This window comes from Pleuronectes platessa, chromosome 3 (genome assembly GCF_947347685.1).
Source record: "Pleuronectes platessa chromosome 3, fPlePla1.1, whole genome shotgun sequence".
Lineage (NCBI taxonomy): Eukaryota > Metazoa > Chordata > Actinopteri > Pleuronectiformes > Pleuronectidae > Pleuronectes > Pleuronectes platessa.
In genome coordinates, this window is record NC_070628.1 from 5,132,871 (window position 1) to 5,150,368 (window position 17,498).

General features: G+C 46.4%; 1 protein-coding gene across 1 annotated transcript; it reads left to right on the forward strand.

Annotated features, from left to right (window-relative positions):
* The first annotated feature begins 25 nt into the window (after nucleotides 1–25).
* Nucleotides 26–15,913, forward strand: LOC128433576 (calmodulin-regulated spectrin-associated protein 3). The gene is made up of 19 exons (XM_053417793.1): nucleotides 26–161; nucleotides 5,370–5,647; nucleotides 5,734–5,874; nucleotides 6,472–6,558; nucleotides 6,716–6,751; nucleotides 7,293–7,340; nucleotides 9,155–9,293; nucleotides 9,825–9,964; nucleotides 10,592–10,685; nucleotides 10,765–10,816; nucleotides 11,001–11,062; nucleotides 11,155–11,185; nucleotides 11,350–13,774; nucleotides 13,862–13,989; nucleotides 14,080–14,366; nucleotides 14,459–14,558; nucleotides 15,120–15,232; nucleotides 15,321–15,439; nucleotides 15,587–15,913. Exons 1-19 carry the CDS (start codon nucleotides 26–28, stop codon nucleotides 15,911–15,913), a joined length of 4,743 nt encoding a protein of 1,580 aa, XP_053273768.1.
* The last annotated feature ends 1,585 nt before the right edge of the window (nucleotides 15,914–17,498 follow it).

Consider the following 17,498-nt stretch of genomic DNA (forward strand, 5'->3'; position numbering starts at 1 on the left):
CGCGCTCCTCCTCTGTCCGAGCGCCATGGAGGACTCTCCCGGCGCGATGAAGAGGACCTGCCCGGTGCCGGAGATCAAACCCCTGGACCAGTACGACATCAGCCGGGCCAAGATCTGCGCCAGTGTCCGGTGGCTGCTGTCGAAGTCGTACGGCTCTGCAGGTACACACACCCCGGAGCCTGCTCGCATCACAGCCGCTGCTGCTGCCGCTTGGGCGGGGCGCTTCATGATTCATCCCCGCAGCTCGGAGCTGGAGGTTTCTCGGTTTTATTTGGGGATGAGACCTCCAGCATCCAGCCGCTCCCCATCCATCCTCATCCCGGGGGCGCGTGCTCCACCTGCCCGGTCCATGCAGCGTCATTGTTCCCGCACCATGAGGACGATCCTCCGCTAATTAATGACGCGAATGTGCGGCTCGTCCCCCCGGAGGATTCTCCTGATGGTGCGGGATGGAGGAGTCTGTCCTCACCGCACTGCAACAAAGAGATCCGCGTCCTCAGGCCTGTGGAGGGGTCCTCCATCCGACATCTAACACACACACACACACACACACACACACACACACACACACACACACACACACTCAATTAATTATGACCAATGCACAGCGTTTTGCATCTATAGGTGATGTGTGTGTAAATGGGTCAGAGCACAGCATAATATTTGTGTCAGTGTTACGCACGCACGCACGTTGGGCTGCGGCGCGTGGCAGTGAAGTGAAGGTGACACGTGAGACAATGGAGAGTTTTTCTGTGGTGAAAACTGCAAATGCATCAAATTCAATGGGAGGTCAGAGGTCAGAGGTCAACGTGAGAAACAGGAAGGGACGGATTCAAGAAAACCTGCAGAAGTTTAAATGTAAAGCAGTTTATTCTCACTGAGATAATTCACTTTTGTGTGTGTGTGTGTGCGTGTGTGGAGATGTTATTGTTGTGTCATGTTCTGATTCATGTGTGTGAGTCTCTTACTTCAGTCTGTGGTTGTGTTGTGTTTGATGACATCATGCAAAGTCCTCTAGTCAATGACTGTTATCGTTATTGATCAGTTTATTCATCAGTATGATATGGAGTGAAATGAAGAGAGAGAGAGAGAGAGAGAGAGAGAGAGAGAGAGAGAGAGAGAGAGAGAATCAATATATTAAGAGAGAAGGAAGGATGGAGTTTAGAAAGAGGAAAGGAAGGAAGTGAAGAGAGAAGAAGGAAAGAAAGAACTAAGAAAGAAGGAAGGAAAGAGGTAAGAAAGAGGAAAGGAAGGAAGGAAAGAAAGAAAGTAAGAAAGACAGAAGGGAGGAAAGAGAGAAGGAAATAAATGATGGTTCCTCCCTTTTCAACCAAATGCATCAAAACCTGATTTTAATTTTATTCTAATGATAGAAAACCGAAAATCCAGTTTGAGATGATGGATGGATGCTGGATGCTGGATGTTGGATGCTGGATGATTTATGAATGATGAATGGATGATGAGTGGATGAATGATGGATGATGGATGATGGATGAAGGATGAATGGATGAAGGATGATGGATGAAGGATGAATGGATGAAGGATGAATGGATGAAGGATGATGGATGTTGTATGATTTATGAATGATGAATGGATGATGAATGGATGGATGATGGATGAATTGATGATGAAACAGCAGGTGTGCAGGTTCTGCTGACTCACACTGTGATGTCACTCTGAAGCTCCTCACTAAACCCAGTTTACGTAACGATCCACGTTGTGTGTTGTGTTGTGCTGTCGTGCCGGTTCCACAGCTTCACGTTGTGTGTTGTGTTGTGTTGTCGTGCCGGTTCCACAGCTTCACGTTGTGTGTTGTGTTGTGTTGTCGTGCCGGTTCCACAGCTTCACGTTGTGTGTTGTGTTGTGTTGTCGTGCCGGTTCCACAGCTTCACGTTGTGTGTTGTGTTGTGTTGTCGTGCCGGTTCCACAGCTTCACGTTGTGTGTTGTGTCCAGTGGACGAGCCTGTGACACGAGAGGAGGGACGAGCTGGAAGCCTCCTCTCAGCAGGGAGCCCTCCTCGTCTTCATCGCTGTCAACTGGCCTCATACAATGTTAATGGAGGCCCGGAGGGGGAAAAGCACTGACTGATTATACTCGACATGAGCAGGGGAGGGGGCGGCACAGTGGACAAGTGGGTGGCACTGGAAGGTTCCTGGTTTGAATTCCAGTTCGTCTCAGTGGAGTTCTTCTTCCCACACACCGAAGACAAGCGGTGCAGGTTAACTGGATGTGAATGTGAACCTGAATGGCTGCTGGTGTTTGTATGCTGGCCCTGTGATTGGCTGGCGACCCCCCACATGTTTCAGATGTTTGGATGAACGGCCAAAAAAATAATAACTTCTTCCTTATCTCTTGTTGTTAGATTTTTCCACGTCACTAATAAACATAGAGGATTAAATGAACCAATCAGGCTTCTCTGTATTGTAAAAACTTTATTTAAACAGGAAATGACCTCACTGAGTATTCCTCCCTGACACGTTCTCCATCCTTCCACCGAGTTTTGTGGTGACGTGTTTTATCGTTTTTCTTTCATCCTGCAAACTGATTAACAAACACACTAAGGTTAAGATCCTGGAACGAATACACACAGTTAATCTCATATTGAAATCTGACTCGCAGATGACATCTCGACTGCACCAGGATGAAATGACATAAACACAATAGGCTGCTTAAAGCTATATGCACGACTGAGTTATATAAAGCCTGTGTGTCGACCTCTCTGACGCTGTTTAATCAATTTGAAATGTCTGCACATCCATGCATTAAGCTCCTGAACATGTGTTTTCATGTGTTAGCATGTTGTGAGATTTAGATGAGAGCTGTTGTGTTGTCTCTGCTGCCTCCAGATGAAATGACGCTAAGTGGGTTAGTCCTTCTCTGCAGTCCAGTCCCATTCCCACAGTTCCCATAGTGACGGCAGCCCTACTTCCTCCCAGCTCTTTAACACAGTGTGTGTGTGTGTGTCACACTGCAGAGGAGTGTGTGCTCACACTGATGTTTGTGTGGTGACACAGACACACAACTTGTCTCTGGCAGAAGAAAGAAAGGATGAGCAGAGTTGTTCCAGTTTCATGAAGAAACTAGAGTGAAACTAGATCCTACGTGTTCCTTTGAAAACGCATCAACTCTGCTACAGATTTGTGTCTGTGGCTGCGGGGGGAGAGCGGTTATCCTCTGAACAGAATGTCAGTGGTTCGGATCCCAGTTTTTCCAGCTCCGGCTTCTGAAGGTTCTTCGGGCATGAAACTGATAGATCTCATGGAGAAAGTGCTGCACATAGATGCCCTGTGTGAAAACTGTTCCTTAAAGGGGTTTGAGTTGAAAAGATCGATTTAAATAGTGAACTTCTTTTTAACTGTAGTTACAGAGAAGTGAGGAAACTCCCCTTTTTAGTTTGAAAACTCCAGCCGGCAGAAACAGAGATGTTTGGTGCTGATGATTCTTCAGGCTCTTAATCACAGTAAAGAAAACCACCAGGAGCTGAGAGGCCAGCTGATCCAGATCTATTTGGATCTGCACCAAATGTATCTCTCTCATGAATATCTGTCCTCTAATGTGACGGATTTATTCTCTGAGAAATCTATGAAATCGTTGAAAAAAACTCTAATTGCAACGAAAGTGAAAATTCGGTTCCTAGAACAAAACCTCGTTAGTGAAGGTGAAATGAAAGAGGGAGGTTTCACAGATCCTTTGTGAGTCATAGATGTTTATGGACAGAAAGATGAAGGAGGAACAGGAGGAGAAAAGAAACGACTAAAAGAGGAAGAGAGACTCGACTGCAGGAAGAGACTCTGATGCTAACTTAAAGAAATCCACTTCAATCTCCAGTGGTCGTCCAGGGGCTGCAGAGCTGGAATATGGGTCAGTGAGGAGAGTGTGTGATACTGAGCTTCATAGAGGACTTGACATGCACATGCACACACACACACACACACACACACACACACACACACACACACACACCATCTCTTGTATGAGTGACCTCTCTGAGCTGAGCTGTTCATGCAGATGATGGTATTATCCTCTCCTGCAGTCAGACGCTGTCCCTTCTCCACTGTGAGGAAACTTCTTCTCTTAACTTTCTTGAGGTTTCTCCGTCAGACCAGTGGAGCCTGTGTGACCTCCGTGACCTTTTCCACGCGGGACGAGGCCTCGACAAAGCGTTTCTGTGCTCTGGAGTTAGAGAAGGCGTTTCTTTCCTTCTCAGGGAACAATGCAGAGGAGCTGGCTCACTCCTCCCACCTCCTGCAGGAGATCTCTTGTGTCTGCACCATGAACTACTTCATGGTTGTGTTTCTTCTCCTCGTAATGATTGTTTGGATTCTCTCGACTCGCACTGTCCATCCACTGAAATATTCATCCTCAGCTGGAGCATGAGAACACGGTGGTTCCTCTGCATGCACGCAGCTCTCACTTCCTGACTTAAGATAACTGCATCTCGAACTCCCTCGAGGCACAGGCTGACTCCAGGGGCTTCTTTAAAACTAATGGTTTGTTAGAATGTTTTACTAAAAACAAAAACACTGACAAACGGTTAACTCTTCACGTGCAGCCGGACTCTCAGGTAACTCAGCTGAGACTTCAAATTCATTTCTAGTTTACTTTGACGTCTGTTAACAAATTATACAAACTCAGTAGAAGTCTAATCCCCTTGAATTAAAACCAGACTCGTAGATATCGGCTCCTCATGCCTGATTATTTTCATCAAGATCCATGAATTATTTACCTGGTAAAACAGTGGAAATCGTATAAATCACTTTCTCACAATGATAAAGAAAATTGTTAAAAATAATTACTGGATCTGTGTCCCAGGAAATCTGTTCTTTAATCTTCAATTATTAGTTTTACAGCCACTTAAAGTAAATAATTAAACAAATAAAAATGTTCTTCCTGAATAGATCTAAAGATTTGGCAGTTCAACAAACCACAGTTCAAAACACAACTGGGAACAACAGGATATGGGAAAGGAAAACTGGGGGGGGTTGTTAAAGTCGGTATGATTCATCATGTGGGACCATGAATGGATGAACACAATTTTGTCCGTATAAAATGTTGTGCTGTTCAAAAGTGGATGTTGAGATACTTCACTGAATGAAAAAAGTGAAAACCTGCAGGTAAAGCTCAGAGGTAGTAGGATTCATCCTCTGGGGATCATGAATATGTGATACAGATGTCCTGGTGGTCTGAGATCAGTCCAGAAACATCAACCTTGTTTTGTCCCTGGAGGAAAAAGTCAGGATCAGTGAACTCAGTAGGATTCATCCTCTGGGGATCCTGAATGTCTGCATGTTATTGTAGTTCAGACTGAAACAATGCACCAGTCACGCTTCATGAATCAAATCCTCACTGCTCCGTGTCCTCTCTGCAGAAAACGTCCCAGTGGAGTTCCGGGAGCCGCTCTACAAGGACCAGTACAAGCAGGAGCACCTGAAGCCGGCCGTCTCCAAGCTGCTTCTGTCCCCGGAGATCTACTGCCGAGCTCAGGCCCTGCTCGCCCAGGCACACGGGGTCTCCGGCCCCGCGGTGCAGGGGTCACCCGCCGACAACGCCGCCCTGCTGCAGCACCTCATCAAGAAAGGCTTCGCTCCCAGGGTCCAGGAAGTAGACGTCACCGAGGAGGACCTCAGCAGCGTCCCCATCAAGACGGTGCGTGGTCTGTAGTTCGACTCCTCGTGTTCTCGGTGTCAGTCGAAGAGGCTGAGGGGGTTAAATCTTGTCTCTGATTGGTGCAGAAGTCCCACCTGGCCCTGATTGACTCTCTGATGTCATTGGCGGCTGAAGAGACGGTGGGCCGGGTTAAGATGGCGGTGGAGGCGGGGCAGATGGGCGTCGGCGCTCCGTGGGAGAACGCGCTGCTCTTCTGGGTCAACAGGGTGAGACTCACTTTCTGTCCTGATTCTATATCCTGTTCACACTATTATATTGGTTTTATTCTATTAATGTTCTTTACATTTGTAAGTATTACATGTTTATTTATTATTACTTTCTATTCTGTTGTTGCAATGGACATTTCATGATGTGGGACTTATAATTTATTATCTTATCTTAGTGTATTAGTTTAGTTTGTTTGGTGTATTTCCTAAAAGTTTTTTTATTGCCAAGGAAGTTCTGTTTTGTCTGTGTTTGTTTGTTTGTCAGCAGGATTTTGCAAAAAAACTACTTGACAGATTATCACGAAACCTGTGATGATGATGCATTATGGGTCAGAGCAGAATCCATAAAAGTGTAGTGTAGATGTGGATGAGGGGACAGGATCTATTTCACTTTCCTTAACTTTGAGAGATATGATGTTTTTGCCATTTGGTGGAGATCCCAATCCAAATCTGAATGAATTTAAACGTGGTTTCACGAGGGAACTGTTGACATTCGAGTGGATTTTTGTATTTTAATGAAACGCTGCCACTTCAGATTCTTTCGTCCTATATTTGAATTGAATTCATCCTTCAACATCCGTCATCTTGTTCTTACAGCTCAACCAGAAGTTGAGGGAATGCACAGAAGAAGAGGAGCCGGTCAGATCCCAGACGTGCACGGACCTGCAGTCGGTCCAGGACACGGTAAACACACACACACACTCACATGCATGAGGATTTTTCCATTCAGCACATGTGTCTCATTGCTTCTGTTGCTCGAGCTTCTAACATCGACCTCGCTCTGCTTCTCTGTTTCCTCCCAACTGTTTTTGTTTTTTTTCTCTGTCGTGCTCTCGGCCAGTGTCCATCCAACCGCTGGTACTGGAAACTAGTCCCAGTAAGTGTCCTCCTCTCCTCCCGTCTGTCCTCCTCCCTGAGTGTGTCCATCGGCTGCGGCTGACATTACTGTGCCTGCTGGAAATGCCACACTCTGTATCTGTGTCTGTGCCGTGAGGTGTTCGACCTTCTCAGCCCCTGAAGTGTCCTGTTAATGATGATTCCTGTGATTGTTACCAACTGATGCTGTTGTGGACACCGAGGCGTCTTCTGACTTTGTCACGTTCAGTCGTCAGTTTCATCTCAAACTGCCCAGAGAGCGGAGGAGGGAGGAGGCGATGTTGGAGAAGAGCGAGGGAGGGAGGTGAATTTCCCTCCTCGCTGGTTATTTAAATACATCCGTGTCCCCCTTCGTTTGCCCCCCTTCCTCTCCTCCTCTTCCTCGTCCTCGTCCTCCCTCCGTCGCTCCTCTCTTCCTGAGCAGTACCATGTGACTCTGTGGGTGTGGCGGTTCCCATGATGACCGAGCCTCCTTGTCATTTATGCTTGTTTCCCTCTCTCTGCCACCCCCCCCCCCCCCCCCCCCCCCGCCCCCCATCCAGCATGCTATCGCTTTTTGTTTGAAGGAGTCGGGGAATAAGCCGCCAGTGGTAACGTATAACACCTCGCTCTTATCTCACCCTCATCCTCCACGTCTGCCGTAGCAACACACTCGACTGACCGACGCCCCTTTTCCTCCAACGTGAACCTGGTGCTCGGGCAAAACCATCATTGTAGGAAAGATCCTTATAGAACCACAACATCACGTCACTGTATACGTCACTATACTGTGTATGCCTCTGATTTCCCAGCAACACAACCAATGCACAACATCGACAATTGATTCGCTGCTCGGGGCTTTGCAAACACACACTGGCATCCGAACAGGTGGAGATATTCTTTGCAGATGACACGTGACATTATCTTTGTTTATTTAAAAACCTCCACCACCTACTACTAGAACAGCTTTGGTTCCGAAAGTAAATTTCCCATTCCCACCGAAAGGCCGACCGGCTACGAGATGAATCGTTAAAACTTTTGATTCGTTGCAAAAAAAAAAGATTGGAAAATGGAAAATATGGCAAAGGCACGTTATTTTTGAGATTAAAGGAAACTACACATCCCATAAACCATTGCAAATTATCCCTGTCCACCCACTTCTTCTTAAATTTAACCTGACTTTACAGATAGTTTAATACTTTAGTAACCTGGTGTATTAACGCTGAACGATCCGATTTTAACCGACACGATTTTAGTAGTTGCTGTAAACATTTCAACGGTAACAGAGACGTCACCATTACATCTGAGGATTATGGGTAGTATGGTGCTTCTCTTTGAAAACACGTTTTTCTTAAAACCCAGTTGATATCATTCTGACTTGTGGCTTCTACAGGAGCATAAATCTTGGTTTCACAATCTCGTAGCTTTAGGAAAGTCTACCGTGGATGGTTAAAATATTATGGGTGACAATTCAGATCTCATTAAGGCCCTGAGCTCGAAACACAAAGAGCTGGTTCCAGACGAGGCACAGACCCTTGAACTGCCTTGGTGGAGAAGGGGTATGACAGACTGACCAATCGCCACACCTCCCCCACGCTGTTGTCCAATAACCAACTAACCGACGGCTGCCAGTCCAACCCCGAGGTTTGGATGGATCATTTAAGCCTCATCAGATTGAAACACTACTTATCCATATTTATGTTTCACTACTTTTCTTTAAGTGTGTGCTACAAAGCCATGTTATAGGAGGCACCACGAGACTGGGTGTTAATCTTTGATACGGAACTTTTCCTCGTCGAACTCCTGCAACAAGGCTGCACAACATCACAAGTTGTGTTCATGCACTGTTTGTGTGTAAAAGAGCAAAAGTAGAAGTGAGGGATCAGAGTGTCGTCAGTGCCTGTTTCTGCTGCATGGACACCGGAGGAAACTTTAATTTTCACTTATAATCACTGACATTTTTCCTCGTTTTTTTAATCCAGTTTTTTTGTATCGCCACTTTTTTACCTTTGCACTGCACCTTCTGGTTGGTGTGTATGTGTGCTTGTGTATCTGTGTGTGTGTGCGCAAATGTTTCTTACCTTAGGCATCACTGGTCTTGCGCTTTGTTTCTGTGGGTTTCCTTCTATTTGCGGTTTTCCTGGAGTTTGGCTGCACTTGGACGATAGTTTCTGGTTTCACGTTTATTTCTAACTTTTTGGGCTTTTTTATCTATTTTCTTATCTGTGGACTTTTTCTGCATCTTCTTCATGATTTCCTTCTTTTCTTGTGGTTGTACAACTCTACCTATTTTTTCCCTCTTCTCTCTCTCTCTCATCTCCCTCTTTCCCTTTCCCTTTACTCTCTCTCTCTCTCTCTCTCTCACTCTCTCTCTCTCTCTCTCTCTCTCTCTCTCTCTCTCTCTCTCTCTCTCTCTCGTATCTAGATCCGTTACAGGAAGGACAAAGTGCTGTCTAAGCTGACTCCCACTTTCCCTCTGGTCTCTGCGGTCAAGGATCTGTCTAATGGCTGCGCTATAGCTGCTGTGATGCACTTCTACTGCCCCAGCCTGCTGCCTCTAGAGGGTACACACACTCACACACATGATAACACACACTCACATGTTCATTAGTAATATCTGGATGCTTCCAAACTCTCAACAGTGTAAATGACAGACCCATCATTCAAAGTCAGAGTTGAGCGACAGTGCTTTTAAATCATTGCAAAGAAAAGAAATACTAGTAAAAAGGATAAGACGTGAATTGATAGAATCAAAATATTCAAAAAGACAAATTAACTTGAAAAGGAAGTAAGATGTAAATAGAATAAAATTATAATAAGTAATAAAAAAACTGCGTTTATCTCCAATATTCAGCATGAAACCTTTAAAATATGAAGATTTCAAAACAGAGTTTGGTGGATTTCAGCTCTTCTGGTTCAGGAAGCCGGGGATTATGGGTAATATCCAGCGTTCAGTTGTGTTTCAGCTCAGTCAGCGGGACGACACATTGATAGACTTTGTTTGAGTTGAAGAAATGATAATGGATTTAACCTTCTGACACACAAACGCACAAAGATGTTACACAACAACGTGTAAACTTCCTGTTCTCTTCCAGACGTGTGCCTGAAGGACACCATGTCAGTGGCCGACAGTCTCTACAACCTGCAGCTGATCCGAGAGTTTAGCGAGAGCAGTTTACAGAGCTGCTGCCCCCTGGCTATGGAGGACCTGCTCTACGCTCCTCCTGATCTTCACGTAAGCATCGTGATATTCTCACTTAAATTCTGTTTTTAACTCCGAAAATAATTAAACATTTACAAAGTAACCAGATTCTGGTTATTCAGTGGAAATAACTGATTATACCAAGTAAAGTTTGTCATTCAAATGGTGACAAAGGGTGAGAGAAGGGTTAGGTGAAGGTTTTGGTTAGGGACAGGTTATTTTTATGTTTTGATATAAAAACACACAAAAGGGGGGTTGGTGTTATAGAGGGTAAGTAATAAGACAACCAGTTGGATTATTCAGGGATAGTTTAAGTCATTATAAACCTTGTGATTAGAACCCCGATGATTAATTTGTTTATTATTTTGTATAAAGTATAGAAGGTAATATGTGCTGTGATTTACAAGTGATGAGGTAAAAAAGAGTTTTATCAGCCCTGTTATGTCTTTCAAACCAAAAATCTCCAGCATTAGAAACGTGTTGTGGGAGTTACAGATGTGCACACAGCTGTTGACTGTGTTAACATCTGTCTGTTAGAAATCTGTGATGTTATTGTTCACTCGTGTTTTCAGCTGCATTAACAGACGGGGAGTTGCTGCTCTCCAGCCTCTGAAATCTCATCTCACGTGTGCGTCTGTCTCTTTTTTCTCTTTCTCTCAGCTGAACATCATGAGCTTCATAGCAGAGCTGTTAGACTGGTTCGAGGTCAAGAAGCCGGATTTCGTTCAGACCATACAACCCATCGACCTCACAGGTCTGATGCTCTTCTGTCATATTGTTGGTGTTTGATAAATACTGTAAATATCAGCCTCTGAATCCTCTGTGTCTTTCAGACATCTCGTGTTTCCTGGACTGTACAAGTCCTGTCAGTGGAAACAGCAACAGGTACGAGAAGCACAATAAACATGAAACATGAAATCCTGCAGCAAACCCAAATGAAATAGAAAAACAATAAAGTCTGGTCTTATAGAGTTACTAGATGTACTGGTTTATGCTTAGTATCAAACCAGTAACACATTGATATCAGGAACTTATATTTGAGGTTTGTTTTGATTGTCCCGGGTTTCAGCGGCTCTCCTTCCTTTGTCTTCAAACAACCCTTTGTGCCCATCTCCTCTCCGGCGTCACCGGGTAAGAAAAACAGAGCACGAGATTGTTTCCTTTAAAGTAGATCAACCAAAATTAACTTTTATTTCTACTTTCTCTTTTTTATGTCTTTTCAGAAAACAAAAGTTGGACAAAGAAACAAATCAGGTAGATATATTTAAAAGCTTCTATGGTAAATGTTGTGTTGCTTTCATGTTTTATCTTAATTTCTAAATCTTCTTACTTTGGCTTTTGTGGTTTCTTCTTTTTCCATATTGCCTCGTGAATCCATCCATCGGTTCATCCCTCCATCATCACCCACCTCTCCGCAGTCGTCCCCTCTCAGCAGTGACTTTCAGCATCCCATTTGGGCTGGACAGTGATGTTGACATTGTCATGGGAAACCCAATAGATTCTGTCTTTCGCTCCGTCAGCACTGACAGCCTCACCGCCGGCATCCCTGCAATGACCTCGCCGGTGACTGCGGCAGGGATGACTCGGGTCCCGTACAGCCCTCCAGAGGACCTCAGCCACCTGCTCAGCGCCTCGGCCCCATCGCAGCGCTCTACCTGGGGACCGTACGCTCACACGGCACCGCTAGGGGAGCTGCCGACTATCGAGGAGGCGCTACAGGCGGTTCATACTCCCAACAGCAAAGATCGGAAGAAGGGAAGGACGCCTGAGAAAGTTGGAAGAGGGGCGTTGGGAGGACGGCCAGAGCCCAGGTTGCGTCCCGAGGGAGCTCCTGCTGGGTTTTTCCTGCACTCCCCTGAGGAAAAGAATCCTCAGCTCAGCAGCTCTGCTCCCTGTCGATCGGGGATCCTCCACCGGCCGGCCGGGGGAGAGGCGGGTGACACTGTGAGGCAAGGGAGGGGAGAGAGGAGGGAGAGATCAGGGCGGAGCTCGGATATGTCACGTGATGACGATTCCGTTCTACGAGACGGCAGCGTCGACTCCTCTGAAGCATCGGACGATGGCCCGAGGAATGCGCCCGGTAACATTCGACCCAGTAATGGCCGCCAGGGAAACCACAGCAACAGCAATAGTCCACGAATGACAAGCTTTGCTGAGCGGCGAGACAGCAGAAGAAGACATCCTGCTGCTTCTGGAGAGGAGTCCGCCTCTGCCGCGACACCAACAACCCCAGGAACTCCACTTACGCCTTCAACCCCAGCAGGGGCACCTGGCCCCCAGGACAGCCCCGGACCCAGAGGCCCTGAACCAGGCTCTGAGGCCTGGGAGCTGGGGGCTCGCCTGGAGGAAAAACGGAAAAGCATTGAAGCCCAAAAAAGACGAATCGAAGCCATCTTTGCCAAACACAGACAGAGGCTTGGAAAAACTGCTTTCCTCCAACTAAAAAAAGAGCAAGGAGGAGGGGAGGGAGCAGGGGAGGATACTTTCACCCTGGAGGAGCGCCTCACATGCATGGAGGAGCAACTGAAAAAGGAGGAGGAGAAGGAGGAGAAAGAAAAGACAGAGAAAGAAAAAGATGGAGATAAGGAGAAAGAGAAGCCATCTGTTTCCAACCCTCCTCGGTTAGAGAAGCAGGTCACATTCTCTATTGAAAGCAAGAAAGGGGCAGAAAAGGAGAAAGGAGGTGAAGCTGTCATTGTGGAATACAACGAGGTGGTGCAGAAACTGAGTGAAGCTCTGCAGTCGCTGCAGAAGGACATGCAGAAACTTACAGAGCAGCAACAGCATCTCATGACAAACCAAAGACCCAAGAATTCATCCAAGACCATTGCAAAGTCAACCGGTAGAAGCAACCTCAAGACACCACCCAGAACTCCCCCCCACACACCAACGAGGGAACCACAGAGAACCCCGACAAAGACTCCTACCAGGACCAACACCAAAGCTTTGGTGATCCCTGCTACTCCCAATCTCCCCTCTGCCTCCTCGCCGTCACGACGTTCTCACGCTCTTTCCGACTCGCCAAAAACAATCATCTCCTCTTCCTGCCCTGCTCCTCGCACCAAGATTCACTCCTCCTCCACGCCGCGCAGCCCCAAACACCAGCAGCGCCCCCAAAATCAGCGCCCCCATCCACGGCCTTCCGAACTCAAGTTCCCTCCTCTGAGTCGCGTCTTGACGACGACCCAGACTGTCGACACCATCCCCCACCTGCGGCGTGTATCCCCCAGCAAGTGTCGGGATCAAAACTCCTCTTCCTTCCGTATCGGTGGTCCGAAGACTCCTCAGGAATTCCCTCAGCCTGCCCAGCAGCCACAGCCTGATGAGAGCACATCAGAAACAGGCTCCAGTGAGACACCCACCCAGTTTAGCCTGGAGCTGGAGCTGGAGCAGGAGGAGCTAGAGGCTGTCGGAGGACTTCCAGTCGCTCCACTTCCCAGACGAGAGCATCCTAGGACTGCGGGTGGCAGCAGCTCTGGTGCTCCTTCAGAGTGCTCGTTTGAGAGCGAGACGTTGTCCCTCTCGGCTGCGTTCAGTATTGCCGGTGCAGGGAAACGCTGCAGCCTGATTGAGTCTCTGTCATCTCTCGGAGAGCCAGAGGGAGGGCAGGAGTTTTCCTCTGATTCCATGAGTGATCACACAGAATCTGCTGCGGAACCTGCAAGAGGACCCGTCCCAGAACCCTTCGATCCTTTAGAGGAACTGAATCGCACAGAAGAAGCCAGGGATTTGCCAGAAGAACCAACGGAAACCAAAGAGGACACAAGACAGACAGAGACCTTGGAGCTAAGTGGAGAAGTGACTGAGCTGGAAACCAGAGGAGGAATTGGATTCTTCTATCAGGTGAGAACGAATAGGAGTTTGTTTTGCATGCACGTTATTTGTGTCCCGACAGTTTGGGTGTCTGATCGTGTGCCTGTGTTGTTGTAGGAGGAGGTTCTTTGTGAGGGGGAGATGGCCCAGAAAAGAGCTCTGCTGTTGGAAAGACAGCAGAAGAGAGCAGAGGAGATAAAGAAGAGGAGACAGTTGCAGGAGCAAGAGAGAGAGAGAGACAACAGGTGAAAAACAAAACCACATGCATCTTAGCAGCCTGACTCGAGATTGTGATTCTTCTAACTTGTCAAAATAAACTATTCTCCTGTTCTCAGACCCGGGGATTCTTACAAGAGAGCGTCTCCCTGCAATACACCTCCTGCTGGCACCACCTCCCCTTCCCCCACACCTCCTGCTACTCCGGCCCGTTGGGGAGATTTCACGCGAGGGGAGCACGCATTGCGGCACCAGCTCAAGATCATGGATGATCTGGACAAAATGCTGCGGCAGCAAAAATCACCCAATCAAGGAAGATCTTCTGCAAAGAAAACGCGCTCTCGGCCTCGCAGCATGACCAGAGAGGAAACACGCTTGTCTCTGAGTCCCGCCAAGGGAGCAGCTGGTAAAAGACAACACCGAGCGAAGTCAACAAAGTAAAAACATCTACAGAAGATGATTTAACCGACTGAACTCTTTTGTGTCTTTTTTGTTTAGGCTCTAAATTGACCAAGGTCTACTCTCACTCCTCCCTCAACCTGGCAGCCACGGACGAGCCGAGGAAACCTGGTGGTGACGCCACGAAGAAACCCCACAGGTAAACTCCTGCACAGGACATGTTGATGCCTCAGTCACAAAGGTCTCAGCCATGATGCTAGCAGGACTTCAGAGGCATCATTATTAATACTTAATTGCTACCCTTAGCACAACAATACAGCTGCTTCCAGACACGCACTGAAGAGTTTCCTGAAATTTTCCAGAGAAAGTTCTACCCAGACTCCTCTCCTCACCTTAATCTGGATAGATTTCGGACCTGACAAACTCCTGCTCTGTTGTTAATGTGTCAATAATGTCCGGACCCTTTTGTCTGGACCTTTTTCTGGAGTTCATGTCTAAAAAACGGCTTCATATCACCATCATCATCATCAATTTAGCTTCACCATGCTAACATCCAGAAGCTAAAAACATGTGCTTCTATGCTAACTAGTTCTAACTACCTCCTCCCCAGTGCAAGTGCTTGTACTTGACTCATTTCTTACAAAGAAACAAATGACTTGTTGTTAAATCACTGGTCTGTGTATGAATCGTCCTCTTATCGAGTGTGGCACAGACATGAGGTGAGAGTCCATCAGCTCATTGTTTGGCTTCTCTCCCGCAGCCGCCCCGAGTCGCCTTTGGCCTGTGTGACCCCGAGTCGACTGGCCAATCAGAACCGAGACAAGGACTTGGAGAGCGGGTCCAATGGAACCTCGCCCGCCCCAGAATACACAGGTACAGTGCTAAAGCGGTGGAGTACCGCGGTTCTTCAGTACTCGTACGCATTTAGAAAATGCCATAAAAACATGTTGGTGTTTTTTAGGTCCGAAGCTTTTCAAAGAACCGAGCTTCAAGTCGAACAAATTCATCGTTCACAACGCTCTGTCTCGCTGCTGCTTGGCGGGGAAGGTCAACGAGGCACAGAAAAACAAGATAGTTGAGGTAAAGGATTCATTTATTCATCATTGAACCTTTATCAACATTTATTCAACTGATAATGTAAATTGTTTCATGATTTATTTCGATGTTTGAGGATGCGGAGGAAAACTAGAAGGCCGGTATGATTTGTTCTCTTTCTCTCGACCTCAGGAGATGGAGAAGAGTCCGGCAAACCACTTCCTCATCCTCTTCCGCGACACCAGCTGCCAATTCAGGGGCGTTTACACCATGAACCCCGACTCCCAGGAGCTGGTGCGATTGGCCGGCGTCGGTCCCCGGACGATTAGCTCCGCCCAGGTGGAGTCCATCTACAAGTACAGCTCGGACAGGAAGCAGTTCAGCGCCATCCCCTCGAAGACCATGGGCATGAGCGTCGATGCCTTCACCATCCCCGGCCATCTTTGGCACGGTGGAGGAGCGGGGGGAGGAGGGACCAGGCGAGCGAGCATTACTAAGAAGACGGTTACTTCTAAGTGAGGAATTTAACACGACATCACAGTGACATGTGACATGTGACTGAAGACAACACTTTAATCTCACTAAATACAGTGACAAATTAAATAAAGGTCACATGCACACGGATAAGCTTTTAGGAATGTGTGTGCGAACACCTGTGTTGCCCTTGGACTTTACTAGAAATACAAAATATGTTAAAAAAATATTTCTACCCCCCCCCCCGTTATGTGCATGAAAACATCAAAAGCACAACACAGAGAATACAGACCCACTCATATCCAGAGTGTCCATATGAAAGTGTTTTTTAAAGGTTTAACGGTCAATTGCACAACGAAGAGTTACTTTCAATAAGTCTCGTTACTTATACTTTCATTGTTTAAAGTACAAACTTGAAAACTTTAGAAGAAATGGAAACTTTATTCAGTTGTTTACTGGAAAAAACCCGGGACTTTCACGAGACATCAGATGAGTCTCTGCTCCCTCTCGGCCTCCTGAGTTAGAAAATCAGTTTTATACATTGAGCCAAACCCCGGAGAGAAAATGCCTTCTCATGTCAGAGTGACTGAACTTTAATTTTGTACAAACCCTCGAGTTTATTTCTACCCAACGTTTGTCGGCAGGTCGATCAAAGCTCATTTGTTCCTGCAGTGTTGCGATAGCCATAAGTTTACGACTCAGAGGAGCAGAGGTGAACTTTGTTTTTGTTTTGTGGGGCCGAGTCAAAGATCTGTAAACGTCTCTGGGTTGAATGGTTACTCACTGTCCGTGATATAAGCTTGAAGTGATATCAAAGTAAGAGCTTGTGGTTTGATGATGTTGATTATGAGTATATATACGTGTGAGCAACAGAAGCCAATCGAAACAACTTTTATACGCTGAGCTGAGAGTGTAACGAGGAGGATGTGTCAACATTACATTTAGAAATACGTGGATTGTCGCTCGCTGGGTCAGGGACGGGATCTGGTTGTTGGATCTGGTTCTAAGTCGGTAGAAGTCCTGTATTTGTTCAGCTCTAAGGATCCTTTATCGAATCTCTTGTTCACAATCTTGCTTCATCTTTGAGGATTCGTTGGATGGAAAATGTGAGATAAAGGGAAAATGACAAATCCCTGCCTTAAATATTTAGATATCATGTTAAAGGAGACATATTCCGCTCAATCATTTTAATTTGTGTTATTACTGGGAAAGGTTTAAATGTTCTAAGTTTCAGAAAACACATCACTTTCCTCCATCGCTGCAGCTCCTCTTTTCAGCCTCTGTCTCAAACACTTGGTTTTAGCTCCTGTCTCTTCTTTCTGATAACGAGATGGTGTTACGCTTTATTCCGTGACCTGTAGCAGAGCAACAACAAATCTGCTGTCTGCTAACTTTGTGCACGTAGAGAAACCTGTTATTTATTTGTTTACGTTTTAGTGAAATTTAAGATGTCTTCATTTCTTAACAAACAAAACTACCCCACAAGGTTCGATAAAGGATTCCTAATGATTTTGCTTGGTTGAAATCGGACTGAACCGGATCCCCGGTCTTAGCAGAGTGCAAACAATTAAATCGGTGTGTGTCTCAAACCAGCATTCATGTATGAACAAACAGATTAAACTCCTCAGAT